The 16,568-nt window shown below is 38.0% G+C and overlaps 1 protein-coding gene across 6 annotated transcripts in view; it reads left to right on the forward strand.

Annotated features, from left to right (window-relative positions):
* Positions 1 to 16,568, forward strand: part of PDE327 (FAD/NAD(P)-binding oxidoreductase family protein) — a 299,756-nt gene that overhangs the window by 98,109 nt on the left and 185,079 nt on the right. For all 6 annotated transcript variants that reach the window (XM_089820286.1, XM_089820287.1, XM_089820289.1 and 3 more), the window contains one exon: positions 9,534 to 10,010. In XM_089820286.1, the coding sequence (XP_089676412.1) occupies positions 9,534 to 10,010 (477 nt within the window). The remainder of the gene's footprint in view (positions 1 to 9,533; positions 10,011 to 16,568) is intronic.

Below are 16,568 nucleotides of genomic sequence, written 5' to 3' on the forward strand. Positions count from 1 at the left end.
TCAAATCATTTGCAAGTGTGTACTTGGTGTCCACAATAGATCCCTCAACAATACCACATGTGCAAGTATCCTTGGCATACTCTTCCACAATCAAATGCCTCCAAACCTCTACAATTTGGACCCTAGAACTCAAATATGGGCGACGCAAACAACATTCTGAGTTCCTTTGATGTAGGTGATATCAAAGTTGTAAGCCTGTAACTTGTTAACCCACTTTTGCTGACAATCATTCAAATCTCGTTGTCCTAGGATGTCGTCTGTAGAAATTTTTTATCAGCTGACAGGACCCTTCGGAAAAGTTCTTGTATCAGTCAACGGGTCCCTTCGGGAAAGTTCTTGTTATGTAGCCGACGGGTAAATAGTTTGTAGTGGACATAATGTATGTGGCCGACGGACTCCTTCGAGAAAGTTCTTGGGAAAGTATTTATACGCCCTGCGGGATTATTGTAAAGGATCATCATTGAAGCATAATGTACTGTTTGGCTTATGCGAATAATAAGAAGAAGAGTTCTGCTGTTCGTGTTCATGTTCATTATCTGTGTGCAATTCTTAATTAACCTATGCGGTAAACATAGGAAATGCCTCAAGGTATTATGATCAGTTTTAATACAAAACTTGCTGCCCACTAAATATTGCCTGAATTTAGCAAGGGCATGCATTATGGTCAACATTTCCTTATCATAGATACTGTAACCCCTCTTTGGTCCTTTGAGCTTCTCGCTCTCATAAGCAATAGGGTGCTTGTCCTGCATAAGCATCGCTCCAATGCCCTCACCTGAAGCATCACATTGAAGCTCAAATTGCTTCAAAAATTTTGGCAATGCCAACACTAGACATGTAGTCATAAGTTCCTTGAACCTTACAAACCACTCATGCGCCTTAGGAGTCTAGATGAAAGCACCTTTTTTCAACAAATCTGTCATTGGTGCTGCATGGTGTAAATACCCACTGACAAATCTGCGTTAAAAGCCACATAACCCTAAGAATCCACACAACTATGTAAGGTTCTTAGGAGTAGGCCAATCTATGATAGCACGGATCTTGTCAGGATCCATCCGCACTACCTCTGCATTGATAATATGGCCTAAGTATAACAACTCAGTCATTCCCAAATCACACTTGGATTCCTTGGCATACAAGAATTCCCTATCCAAAATGTTGAGTAGTGTGTCTAAATGAGCCAAGTGCTCTTGCCACGTCCTGTTGTCGATCAATATATCATCAAAGAAGACAAGTACATATCTCCACAACTGTGAATGGAAGACCTTGTTCATGGTAGACTGAAATGTCACTGGAACGTTGGTTAGCCCAAATGGCATAACCACAAACTCATAGTGTCTAGAATGACAACGAAATGTGGTCTTCTCAACTTCCTGCTCACGAAATCCAATCTGATGATATTCCAATCTCAAATCTATCTTTGAAAAATAATAGGCACTATGGAGCTCATCAACAAGCTCATCTATGCTGGGTATGGGATATTCGTTTTTGATATTCCTCTTGTTCAAGACCTTGTAATCTATGCACATACAAAGAGTGCCATCTTTCTTCTTCACTAGAACAACTATAGAAGCAAATGGTAACTTACTCGACCGAATGTGATCCATAGCAAATAACTCCTTGATAGTTTTCTCTATCTCATCCTTAGGTCGCTTTGGGTGCCAGGAAGGAGTAATCATGATGGGCTTGGCACCCTCCTCAAGCTTAATGATGTGCTCAATACCCCTATCGTGAGGTCTCCCTGGTGGAATGTCATTGAAAACCTTCCCATACTTACCTCTCAACTGTTGAATGTTAGGATGATAGTCGATCTTTTGCTATCCCTCCTATGTAGGCATCAAAGTACATGTGGCTGCCCAATTGACCATGTCATGACGCATAAGTCTCTCCACTCGTCAGAAGGAAATAGTCCCGATGTTATTGTCTTGGATGGCCTTCAGTATATGAGTCTTCCCCTCCACCTCAAACCGGATCTCCATGTCTTTAAGGCGAAGTGTAACTTCCTCAAGAGAATGAAGCCACTTCATACCAGGACTATATTAATGTCACCCATATTCACCACATAATAATCAGCCTTGAATTCATAATTATTCAGGTGCAAAGGAGGATCCTTAATCATATGGTCACACCAAATAATATAACCATCAACTACCTTAACTCGAATACCCTCAAACTCTTCTCTCATGATCCCACGTCTCTCCACAAATCTAGCATCAATGAAATTGTGGGTAGCACCTGTGTCCAAAAGGGCGATAACTTTTTTACCAACCAATATTCCACGTAGTCTGAAAGATCCCTCTTGCTAAATGCTAGACAATCGTGCTTCCTGGAGCAGGATCTCTGACTCTGTCTCCACCTTAGGCTCTGAAGCCTCCGACTTTGACTCCTCAGAATTCTGCTATTGTTCTGAATTTTCAGATTCCCAATTCTCATAATAAGCCTACATAACTCTATTGGCCTTGCCCTTAGGCCGCAAAGGACATTCATGATTAGCATTATAGGGATCCTTGCAATAGAAGCAAAGCTTCTTCTTGTGCAAATCAATAAAAGTCTCACGATCCAAGGGTGTTGCTGATTTTCCCTTTGAATCACTCTTAAAATCATTTTTCTCTCTGTTGCTATTGAATCCCTTATTGCCGTTAAATGAAGTACTCTTGGGATTGAACTTGCTAGATGGAGCTGCCAGTTCCATGTTGCATGCCTTGCTCATCGCTTTCTGTAATGAAGGAGGATCAAATGCTTTGATCCGTCCTCGCAATGGTTCCAACAGTCCCTCCATGAAGAGCACAACTAGACACCTCTTTGATATGTTGGGAACCATCATTGATAATCGCTGGAAGTCTCCTATGTAGGTCTCTAAGCTACCAACCTATCTCAACTAGGCCAAATCTCTGAAGTAAGTCTCAGGATCCTTCTTGTTGAACTATTCCATCAATTTGTCTATGAACTCCTAGTAAGTGGTGATAAAGTCATGCTGAAGTGTCACCATCCCATGATGCCACTAGTCATAGGCTGCACCCTCAAGATGCAGGGTAGGATATCTAATGGCATCCTTCTTAGCCATGTGTTGCAATGTAAGGAAGGTATCCAACTTACTAATCCAAGCCTATGCTTTAACCTTACCATTGCTGTCAAACATAGCCAAGGTGAGCTTGATTATGGCTTGCTCTAGGTCACGGTAATGATGTCTAGGCCTCCTATCTTGCCTGTTCCTGTATGCTCTCTCCTCTTGGTGATAAACTTGTAAGCCTCTCTCTGACCTTTGGGGTCAGTAACTCCCACTCATCGTTCGCTGCCATAAGAGTGTCAATAAACCCCTCCTTAGGTTCCTCATTTGCAATAGCCTTGTCAGGTTCTTGTCTCAAAAAAGTAGGTCGGGTAGGCTTATCAGCTGTCCGTGACACAGTCCTAGGCAACCTCTAGGAACCTACATAACTTTTGTCCTCATCACGACATGGTGATGGTCTCCTATGTGTATTTAACCTCTATATAGACATGGTCAACTGTTATAATACATCAGCTACTTGCTGTTGACCCACCCATAGATCTCTGAAAGTCTGTCTAACCTTTGCATCTTCATCCCGAGGACCTCGAGGAGCCTCTGTTCTATCACCCATGCTTGTACAAATGAACCAAGAGATGAACGAGATTGAACACCTATCAAACCTGTAGCTATCTCATCCGCTGGAATACGTGGTGGCTGCCGAGTTCTTTTGATTTCCCTTTGATAATGCTTCTTTTCTCTATCACATCGGTGCATGAACAAAATGGTTTTCAGACCCCACAAAGATGGTAGGAAACCGCTCTGATACCAATGTAGTATTCCTTGACAATTCAGACCTCAACTTGCTGATTTATAGCTCAAGGAATATTGTCAAACACTTCCAATACAATCTCTATGCTTCTTGTTTCTGAGTTTCAATCTAATTTGCTTGCTTGAAATGATATCAAAGGGAATCTAAAAGCCTGTAATTGATTACTACTACGTCTAAGCAAAAAAAAACTAAATGCATATGCAATTCTCTTGTCTTTTCAAATGCATATATATGAATTCTAAATGAAAAAATGTGCGCTTACAGCCAATTGGTATTTTGTCAAATACTTGGCATGCATACTATTATGTCAATCACGAAAGGTATAAATATGCACATTACATCTGATATATGGACCTACAACTTATCACTCCTCAAGTGAGATATTTTCTAATTCAATGCTTAACATAATATTCCAAGGCTCTTGGCTTTGCAACCCCTAAAATCTGAGTACAAATGATATTGTAAATCTGATATAAAACGTGCATCTACAACTACCTTATGACAGCCACCTTTACAATGCAAAATGACCAATTTAAATGATGCAAAATTGAATGTAGAACTTGATATACAAATTGCCCAATGAATGAGATGAAATTGCAATCATAAGCAAGCCAAGTACTGTAGCGCAGGTATTGTTCATGACATTGTTCACATCACTGTTCACGACACTGTTCATGGCACTATAGCAGCCAACAAATAATGTATTCTCCAATTTAAGCACGAATGAAAGGACTGAAGGATCCCTTCCAATTTGCAACCATTCGGAGGATATTTCACGACCTCAGTTATGCTAAGCTATGGGAGTTTTTGTTCCCAAAGACCAAGTAGATAATATGTAGAAACCCTTGGCTCCACAAAACTCATCAAATGCAAATGACAATAATCAGATGATAAGAAAAGAACCTCTCATGCACTTTATTCTTTCTTTGTGAGAGCTCACTTTTCTCCGCAATGTGGGATAAAAGATATTCTTATATTTGCACTTTATTATAGGATTATAATATGAAATTATGCCCCATCATAAAGTGCTAGTCCCCAATAAAACCCTTTAACCACTATATTAGCCTACGAGGGTCACATAATAGGCTAATTTCAATTACTGAGAGATGTCAACTGGAAGGGGACATCACACAAAACTCGACAAAGTGAGAAAATTCCAAGAAATCTAAATATTTTGAAGGATTCAAAATTTGTTTCATGCACTCTTTATAGAATAAAGCTTAAAGACACAATACCATCATCAAATAGAAGCTAGTTTGCTCACAAACATAAATATACATCGATCAAATTAGTATAAACACAAATTGTTGTTGAGGGAAATAACAAACTTAAATAGATAAAATTATAAATATTGTCAAATGTATATAAACTCATCAAGTATGAAATCCATGACATCAAATGTTCCAAATATATTTGAAAACAAAAACAAGTCCATGGCTCAAGAGGAGCCTACATCCCTCCTAGAAAGAGGTCTAAGATAGGTCCTTGATGAATGAACAACTAGAGTTTGTATCTATGAGATGAGACTCTGACCAACATCGGTTGTGCCTGTGGTTGTGTATGATCTTGTTGTATCCTCCTTTGCCATGGCCACAACCTCATGCTGTCTATCCGCCTAGTTAATACACTCAAGGGCCTCATCAGTGAAGACAAGATCGGTAGACTTGGTGATCCACTTAGATTTTGGATCAACCTCATCTAGTATGATCAAGTTGGAGTCATTGTCCATAATTTGTCTCATCCTGAGATGAAGGTTGTACTAAACAAATACTAAATCATTCAACCTCTCCACAGTTAGTGTATACTGTCTTTTCGAGTAAATGTGCCCGAACATGCTCTAGTTGCACTCATGACTTGAAGTGTTGCATGTTTGCCCAATATGTAGATGTCAATTCTTTGAAGGCTTGGGGTTTTATACCAAAGATTTGCCACCATTTATCTAAAATAAGAAAAAGAAAATTGTCTCATTTCCAACTTTAAGACTAAATTATAAAATCAAATTATGCACTTAACATATATTGTTACTTGGTTGTGATTTTGTGCGAGCAACTTTCCACATTTGACTATCAAGCAACTCCCCTGTACATTATCGAATGCCTCTATCTCATGCAGTGCAGTTTTGATATTAGTTTCACCAATAGACATTCGCTCTACCAATAAATAGGAGCCCATTAAGAACCTCCTCATTTGCTGTGAAATCAAGATGGAAATGGTATGCTAGATTGAGATAATAAGTGGCTACATGGATATGCTTGCGAAGTTGGAGGTGCCATCTCCTATCAATTATCCCCAAAATGGGATGATACTTTAATTTCCTCCATATATTGATCCAATGGTCTTCTTGGCCCTATTTATGCTCTCATAAATATAGCCCATAGTGAGCTTCTCCCCATCAACAACTCGTAGGAGAACTACTAAGGGTTTAGTGACTTGCAAATATTGTGAAATATTATTAGTTAAGTGTAAATAAAAATAAGAAAAAATGCAAAATTGCAAACAAAAGAAAAATATGCATATAAATTAAAAGTAAATACTTAACATAATGTGTAATTCATAAAAAATCATTTGCATTTTCTCTCCACGAGGTCAAAGAACCTACCTCATAAAAAATGCATTCTCCTACATCCATCCCTACAGTGGTCATAGCATAGCTTGAAGAAGTCCACCCTTCACCAACAAACATGTGCTTCAAAGCTACCTTTGACAATATCAATGATTTTAATGTGATAAAATTTAGAGTGAATCTTGTGATATTGGGACAAGCCAACTCCTTTAGCCTTGTATATTGCCTCATTATGCTAAGGAACAATGCATGATTGTGGATAATCTTGCAAATTTTTTTGGCCTTATCAAGATTGGACCCATTCAAGCTTGCTAATATTCCTTCATCGAGGCAGTGGGCTGCAGAAAGAGACCAAAAAAATATTTGGGCGTCTCTCCATCAAAAGTCTACCTGCAACAACATAACTTGCTGAATTGTCCATCACTACCTAAACCATACTAATCTACCTCGCGAGTAATTGAGGTACAAACTTCAGCAAAATGTACTTAATAAGATATATTTGGTGCTATTCTGCATGATAATATATTGGGAATATTGTAGCATTTGTTGCCAATTGATTGCAATAAACAATATGTTTATAACCACATGGCCAAGGGTGACAAAGTTTCCACTCTTGGGCCTAGGGCCATAGAGAATTAGGGCATCTCATCATGTCCTTCCTATCTCAATGGGATCCCCAATCATAATAGGATAGTGTGATGGAGGGTAATGGTGTTTAGGCTCTGCTAGGTACACCACCTCATGAGTATGGTTACAACAAAGCGGGTCCAAGGGGTACAAAAATTATGCTCTTGAGCCTGGGGCTGGAGATAATTAGGGCACCTCATCATGTCTCTCCTATCCCAACCCTCATTAAGTTTCAGCCCATGAGAATTAGATGCTATAAGTGCATCTCTGTCTTAACCCTAAAAATTGGTGTATTACGTGTATTAGGATTATATTATTATCTAATTTGGTTGTAGGTTCCAAAACAAGCTTATGTTATCATATTCCTAACTATATTGTGTTCCTTGTTTCACAGGAAGGTTCTTCAATCAATCTATTCTCCACCAATTTGGTAGTTAGATTGCTTCTTGCTTAAATTATTTCATCCATCTTCAAATCCAAGATATTCGTGTGGCTAACTAGGGTGTCTACATGTTGTGTGAAGGGTTTGACAATACCATTTTAGGCTTTATCACATGCTTGAACAACTCCATTGCTGAATAGTTTAGGATGTAAGATTTGAACAATTAGTTTGCGAAATTAGGAATAGAAAGCCTTGTTCCTTCTGTGAATAGCAGAGATGAATTGTTTTATGAGTTTGAATGATGAATTGCCTTTATATATATAGGCACCAGATCTTTTTCATTTTATGGTTTAACCTCTATTTTTTCCTTTAGGCCAACAATATATTGCATGGCATGGTCTTGCTTCTGCTTTTCCTTGCAAATCTTAAACTTAGATAGATGATGACAAGAATTGGTTGACTGAGTGTAGTGACCAAGCAGGAGTCAGAAGTGGTTTCACCAAGGGAAGATAATGCCTTTCATGTGTTTTGCATGCTCTTAACACTGGTGCACATCCTTAATGACAAGCCATCAGCAATGCATGCTGGCAGAAGATGTTGATTCTGCTCTTTTAAATGTGGACTTGAGTTGGTAACAAATTGTTCTGTTTTGTTTGAGATAACTGAGCATAAATGTCTTTGGTTTTACTGCCAAATATGTGTGCTAGTGGAACAAGTAAATTATTTTAACATCCACATTGTGTGCCAGCTTTCTTCGGATTTTCCTTGCAGACTTTGAGTGGAAATCATTTATGATTTTGTGCAGTTAAATGTGCATTTGTGCAAATATATCACATACCTTATTCATGTTTGAAAACTTAGGTGGAGGATTCTAGTGGCAAAGCCACATCCAGCATGTTCCTGGGTACCATAAGCTCAAGATTCAAAACTTGATAGAAAACATCACTGAATGAGTAACCTTTCAGGTTGACCTAAGGGAAATTACTTATACATTGGTAATTTTCTTTGATTTTGGTAGAGAAAATGCATGGCTTAACCAAAAAAATGTGCAATTAGGTTGTTTAGGCAGATCTTCATAGCGCTAACCAGTTTTTATCTTGTTGGTTGAGAAATGGGCAGAACTTGCACTCACTATTGCCCTTTTCTTTCTAAGTCTTTATGCCTTGGTCGTTTCTGTACATCTTCCTGTGCTGCAGCCACCATCAATCTTGATCCTAATCATTATTTCCTTTTGGAACAGCTACAATGAACATTCTAAAAGATTTTGTTGGGTGAAACGCAAGACCATTACATGATAACGTTGCAACCTGATTGTGGAATACTACAACTGACTTGAATTAACAGACAAACAATGGTTAATTGATGAGAAAAAGGATAAGTGGTATTGAAGGATGAGTTTTTGTGTGGGTTCAACAAACATATAGCACAGAATGTGAGCCTACTGACATAGAATAATGTAGCACTTAAATTGGGGACCTTGTCAGGTACTGCATACCATAATTCTGTAAAAATGCATGTTGCCATCCTCCAAGCTCTAGAAAATCTCTCTCCTCCTCACACTAAGCATTCCACTTCTTGAACCAGTCCCAGCAGTAGCCTGAGAAGGGAAGGTTTACACATCTGGATTCAAGAGTATTGATTATCCTTCTTAGCTAGTCATATCTTTTGAATATAGTCTAATACTCTCAATCTCACCTTTCCAAAATTATATGAGCTGAACACATGCCTTGGCAACTCTATTTTTCTTTTGCATATAGTCTAATGCTCTTAACCTCACTTATCTAGAACTGTATGAGAGTTGAACACATGCTTTTGTGCGAAGTGCTCATTTATATTTAGAAGTAACTCTTAACACGCCTTGAACAAGTATACAGAGATTGGCTTAATTTATTCCTGAGATGATTTTGGGTATTCTAGGTTTCCCCTTAACATTTTGGCATTAGCAAAATCAAAAAGTATGATTGGTTTTCCTTTGATTTATAGTCTACACATTCTATACATATTATAGTTACTAACATAATTTATCATATTTGTTGTTTGCTTTTAAATGGTATTTTAATATTATCCTGATTTTTTATTTGTATCTATCATTTGTAAGTACTTTGCCAGCATTATTTTTTTTAACCTTTGTGTTTTTATGGCACAGTCACTTAAGGAGCCAAATTTTGTCTACACTGTTGACATGAATGTGAAGGAAGCATTGAGTTTGCAACCTCGGTTGTGGGACTTCATCTCAGATCTGCCCTTCAAGCCTGGGAAACTAGAGTGTATTTCTTCTCCAAGTAGTGCTGTAGATCTAATTGGCCTATTGAATCATGAGAAATGTACACAAAGCAAACTAGCATCTCATAGCCCAAATGGGACAAGGGAAGGATCTTCAAACAAAATGCTGTTCATGGAAGATATAAAAAAATCAAATGGGTATATGGTGACTAGTGAACCGAAGGTGGTGGTTGTAGGTAGTGGACCTGCGGGATTGTTTGCCAGTCTGGTGCTTGCAGAGCTTGGTGCAAAGGTCACCATAGTAGAGAGGGGTCAGCCAGTAGAGAAGCGGGGTCGTGATATTGGAGCTTTGGTAGTGCGTCGGCAATTAAAAGCTGAAAGCAATTTTTGCTTTGGAGAGGTTTCCAATTTAACCATCATTTCTAGAATTTCTCTCTCGTCCATAGAATTTTTAATTGCAGCTTTACTGTTATTAGTTAATAATGAATTCTTAATCTGTTTTGGTTCAGGAGTTTCATGGTTTGAGAAGCAACAGAGAGTTATATGAAACACACCTTATGTTTTAGGACTGGCTTCTGATGTTTTTAGGATTTGGGATGTTGAATTTGATTGTGTTATGGTGATTGTTTCTCTTCAAACAGATGATTTTACCATTTTTTATTCTACTGTGATTGCTGGTTGTAATCAACAACTGTTCATAACTGTCATATCTCTACATTAAAATGGTATTAATTTTTCATTCATCATTAAAATGAATGTCCCATATATGGTTGAACTAAAGCTCTTGGAAGAATATTTTTGCATACGACCTTTTAACTTTTCACTAGTTTGGTTTTGTAGGGATCAAGGGTAGTGCAGCTTGTTCTAAAAAATTCAAGTGATCGCTAATCTTGTTAAAAATGGAGTGATTTTTTCAGTGTTATAATTTGTCTATTGCAAGAATACACAAAATGGGACAACACATACGATTGAACTATTGTTCAAGTTACAAGGGCAAGCTCTTTGAGACAAACCTGAAATATAAAGTCAAAACTGTTAGTAGAATTGGCAAGTGTGCACATTGTTCAAGATTTTAATGCAGTTTTACAATAAATGTAAATAACCAATGGTTAAGAATAAAGACTTGGAATGAGATTTTTTAGATTTAAAACAAGGTAAACCATCAAGCACAAACAAAGACAGCCTCTTACTTGCCAAAAAATAGAATTGTAGCAGCTTGTAAACAATATTTGAAGGGAAGCAAATGATTATTGGGCATTACTTAAGTCAAAGATCAATAAATTAACATTAACAAAAAATGGTAAATAGGTGAATACCACATGACTACAAAAGAATAATTTCTAAGCTTTAATGTCCCCATTTCCTAGGTCAATATTTTTAGCAGGGTTGGTCTACTATCAGGTTCCCATAGGTTGGCACTAGGGGATCCAATTGGGTTGATGGAGCCCTGCAAGGGGCCTTGTGAGCCATTTCAGATGTTCAAAGACAGTTTCCTATTTATAGGAGGATTTTGAGAGTTGGCTTGCTATTTTCAGACACAATTAGGAGACTAGGTGCATCATTACTTTTCAGTTGAAGAGGTCAAGTAGATGGTTTAAAATAAAAATTAAAACTTTAAAGTATAATTTAATGTTTTAATCAAATAAAATAGAGTACTTTAATTGTAAAGCTACTTTATAATAATTAAATAAAGTAACTTAATAAACATTGCAAATTGATTTATTAACGCTTAAATAAAGTGACTTGATAAAGTCACAAATATTTGCCTAAATGGGATGCCTACATGGAGAATGGATAAATAAAATAAAATATAACTTATTAAATTATTAAAGTTGCCATATGAAACACTGATTTTAGCATCCTAATTGAGAAGTAAACAAAAAGAGCATGAATTCATTTGGGACATGAAGAAATTATTTTGGAGAATTTCATCTTCAAAACTCCGGACTCCAGAGTTAGGGTTTGGCAGAAATGATTTGTGAAGACAAAATCCTTAACAAATCTAAATGCCTGCACGTGTGGATGATCACCCAAGGGCATAATAGATAGACAATTTCACGTAGCGGTTGCATTGGGCTTCATAGCAATTAATTATTTCTATAGGATATTTTACATGCTACAAGAGTGAACATGATAATCATTTCCACATTTTCTTGGAGGGCAGATTTGATAGGATTTATATGCAGGTTTATTAATTTGAGGGCATAGATCTAAGGCGACATCATTCTCTACTTCAGCTGCATCATTCCCAGGCAGTCCATGCCATTATTGCCTGCAAGAATAATTGTTTTAAGGAGGTGACATGCAGTTCTTAAGACTATATTTGGATCAGATTGCTAATATTGAATTGGACCATGTAGATCTATCAGAATTATCCCCTTCATCAGCAAATTCATCCTTCCCCCAGCTAGGCGTTTGGGATTGGGTTCCCTGACAACCTAGGCATTGAAAATTTGGGATTATGACTACATCAGAAAATGAGATACTAATTGGCTGCTGTTAGGAAAAATATGAAACATTTTTCTATTGTATGCTGATATCATCATTGCTTGGCATGAAGCACTGGAAATAGGTCATGTACCTTGTTACATTTATTGCAACAATGTTATCCTTAATTTTGACATTACAAAATTGGGGCAAACATAAGATTTTTTCTCATGGATTCGTAGGTATATCCTTAGTGTTTTTGATGTATTGATGAGGTGTCATGAATGCAGTTCGTCATCCTTGAGTTGCACTTTATTTAGCATTATGTATGCATTCTTTTTTAGGGTTTCTGTCAAGTTAATCACCTTAATGCTTGTCAAGATGGCTTTTTCTTCTCTGACTACAAGTGCTTGATTTTTGGCAACATTCAAGTCTTTACTTTGTTTGTCTTCTCTTACTACATGCAAATACCCAGAAACAGCCCGTTCAAAGGCATTTCTTGGTAAAAAACGGCCCATTGAGGGGAAGTTTGTGCATTCAATCCTAACTTTTTGGATCAAGGAAGGATTATTGGGTAAGAAACTTCATTTCCAGTTTGTTCTTCATCCATTTCAAGTTGCATTTGATGCCCTAGGTGCTGTTTTTGGTTGCCTTTGCAAATGAGTTTGATTTGGTCAATATAGTTGCTATACTTGTGCATTTTGTTTCTCCATCATTCAACACTCAGCAATCAATGAATCTTGACTCCAAAATGCATTCATTTCAAGAGGATTGAGTCAAGGTTCAAAGTCTATATAAGCCTCTTCTTACAATCTTTTCTAAATCCAAAAGTCTCTTGGATTTGATTCAAATTGTGCTCAAGAATTTGTAAAGGCTTCTCTTATTTTTGTTGAAGAGGTAAATTTTATTATGTTTATCTTAGGGCCTTTTATGTATATATTTTGTTCTTGTTAATAGTTGCAAAAACCTTCATTTCATTTTCAGATCTGCACATGTTTTAGGTTATGTGTTGTCTCTTCTATCTCTTGTCTCAATTTCTCTAAGTTGCATATGCAAGTATCTCATCTTGCTTGCATATGCAGTCGGGATTTGAATAAAGTATATAAGAAAAGAAAGCTCATTGTCTCACCATGCAAATGCCTCTCAAAAACCCACTTTCATGCATTCCATATTCCCTATCCATACATATCTACCGCTGCTACATGACTTAAACTTCATGTTGGTTGTTGCTTTCTAGTTCATTTGTAATGGATATATAAATCTCCATTATAGGTAGGCCCCATATTATTCATCTTTCATGCCTTCTTTCGTTCGTAAAACTTGCTGTTCGAATGTGCAAATCCCCTTTGGAAACCTATTTTTGGTTTTTCCCACCATATAAGCGACCATTTTGAGCTCGAACCCATTCGCCTTTTCACTGTCCCAAAGTTTTTGAGCCATTCCCCTTGTTCACAACATTCCAAAATTCGTAAGTGTGTATCAAAAAGCGTGCAATGGATGCATCTCATGGTGATGTTCTCACTTTGTGGAAATTTCATGTAACAGTTACTCACGCTCACGAGATTGCTATGTCAGAAGAAATTGCATCAGCCAAAGGCAAAGAAAAGAAGAAAATGAAATACCAGTATGATCAATATTGCAACTCAATTCCTCCTTTGCAAGTTACTTCAAAGAGTGAAGACATTAACGACACAAATATCTCACACGTGGAATTGAGTATTTTCTCAAAATAGTGGATGCTCAGTAACCAAATATATGTTTTACATAAAGCATAATAGCATACACCTGGTTTTCACTTCCCCCTTGGCTGCCCTTGAGTCGGAGTTCATGTTTTCTTGTGCCAGAAACTTTGGTCATCCATCTAGAACCATCAATGATGAAGACGGAAAAACTATCATTAGTGTAGATCCTGAGCCTATTGATAGAATCTTTCAAGTTCTTGCTACTCCATTAGTCACCAATATCTCAAAGCAAAAGGCTTTGGATAGTTGGAATGAAGACAATGCGTATTGCATCAAATACATTAATGATACTTGGCTGATCAATGAAAGGCCAAAAAACACAAGATGACCAAAGGGGGTGTGCCGCACATAATTTAAATAGGAGATCAAAGATCTCATCACACTTCTTAGCTGCATTGGAGTCCTCAAATGATCTAATACTTTTGAGCCTTGGATGTACAGGTACATCTCCCTCTTTGTTAGAACCAAGAAAAAGAAGATATTCTGGGGAGAGATGATCAATGATATCCTTTGTGAGCAGTTTTCTCAAGTCATTATCATTGGGACGTTCTACACAAAGTCCTATTTGGTGTACATTGTTGCTGTCATGGGTTCTTTCTCAGGACTATCCACTAAGGGAGATAGGATGTCAGTGCGTGTGTGGGAGTATTATGATAAGCTAACTTTGAGGGCTAACCAAATGCATTAGAGGAGAGTACATGATGCCTTCTATGGCCATTACATGTACTTATTTGATAAGGAATTCCCAAAGAAGTGAGTGTTTGATTAGGCACGGATCAACTTGAATGGATATAGCTATCTGTTTCTATAGTTTCTACGGTTCCCCAACTTCACATATCTGCAAGTTGGATACTTAGGGGTTAACCATACACATTGCTGCTGTACCCCACTGTCAAGATCATTTTTGATGGATTTGGCGAGGCAACTCATGGTAGTGCAGGCATGCCATTCCGCATTGCATTGGGTGTGGGTGGGAATTCCCTCAAGAAACCCGTTAATGATTAGTGGGTACTCTTTCGACACTGTGCCCAAGGTGAAGAACATGAAATGCAAACTCCAAAGGATCACACTGAGGTTCATCCCCAAGAGTTGTTTTGACTAGTGATGCGTCAATGATAAAATGAGGAGGCAATTTGTGCATGTACATTTCCTTGAGGACATATAGATTGATTTGCATACAGAGATGGACATTCGAAGAATGGACTATTTTTGGCTAACTACCAAGCAAATTGTTGACTTTAACCTTGCAAAGATCCCCCTCGGAGTTGGAGGTAATGATGATATTCTTGATCCAAACTACATGAAAGGAGAACTTGCCCTTTCTACCTCCAACATCGTCATCTAAGGAGAATACCTCAATCTAGGTTCAATTTTAATCCATCCTTGCTAATACCAACATCTTGTTGAAGAGAAGGGGCTTTAAATGCATTGAAATCAAGCCAAGGAAAGACTTTGATCCTGCTCGTCCAATTGGTTTGAGGTTCCAAAATTAGAGGCAAGGGTAAGGAACATCCGCTTCAGTCTTAGAGCCTCTAGTTGCATCCATTGCAAAGTTCTCCATCAAAGGAGGTAAGGCTACAGGGAGGGTACTTGAGGTAAAGACTGTGGAACCTCAAAAGATCCAGATCGATTCCAGTGATGACGAGTTTCCACCAAAGCCAAATAAGTCTACTCCTATGCCATCTCCTCTTATAGGGACATTAGTTGCCATTGCAATTCCTAACTCTACTCTGGTGTCAAATGAGTCACTCGATTCACCATTGGATCCAACCATGGAGGAATTTTCCACAGAGAAGGCACCTCCTCCTCTGAACTTAGCTTTGATAACACCAACTCTTCTCAAATGGTTCAATAAATGGTTCACTAAGTGGAACATTGACTACCAAGAATGCCCGGAAAACAGTTCTGAAATAAAAAAGTGGGTGGCAGGAAAAGTCAAATTTGTCATGTGGGCAAACGAGATAGGTAGAAAACAAGCCTATTATGTCAAAGAATTTAATCCCACATGTGAACATGACGACAAAGAATATTTAGGAGCCGAGATCAAAGGAAAGGCAAAAATCCCAATCGCTCAATTGAGATCTGGTTCCCACCGTTTGAGATGTGAAACTGGTAGATGGAAGGTCACTAAGGAAGAGTGGGAGGACAAAATTTGTAGATTTTGCAATGAGGGTGTGGTGGAAACAGAGTGGCACTATTTGAAGGATTGTATAGCGTACGAAGACATTTGCAACCAACAAAATGAAACGTTAAAAGTGAACAACATAAAAAAGACCTTTTTGAAGGACCAAGACTCCTCAAGGGGGCCATTTTACTTATGCAGATTCACAACAAAAGAGAAAGGCTGGAGAAATCGCATTAGACTGACTAGGAGTTCTATGTGGGTCCCTTAGGCTTATGGCCTCGTGGACGTCATTAAAAGTCTTTCATTCATTCATTCTTGTCTCATTAGTTGCTCCTACAATCCTGTCAGAGGACTAGTATCAGAGTTTTGAGAGTGTGTTCGATGTATACTCCGTGACTATCCCCTCTATGACAGTTTCATCCACGGAGTTGTTGGATACTATTGAGCGTAATGTGAGCGGTTCGTGGCTAAGGTTACCCATAGCAATCCTATTCCAGTCTCCATTCGAACGAAGACTCCACCTATTATGACCATGGTTGCACAGATTGGCTTAGTATCCATATTGGCTACCGCATTTGAAGCAGAATCCTCCTCCTTTTTTCTTTCTCCATTGCTACGTGCAATCACTCAGAAGAGGAAGAAATAGGAAATCCTGTGCGAGCAG

This window comes from Cupressus sempervirens, chromosome 3 (assembly GCF_028749045.1).
Source record: "Cupressus sempervirens isolate cs-2001-9-10 chromosome 3, ASM2874904v1, whole genome shotgun sequence".
Lineage (NCBI taxonomy): Eukaryota > Viridiplantae > Streptophyta > Pinopsida > Cupressales > Cupressaceae > Cupressus > Cupressus sempervirens.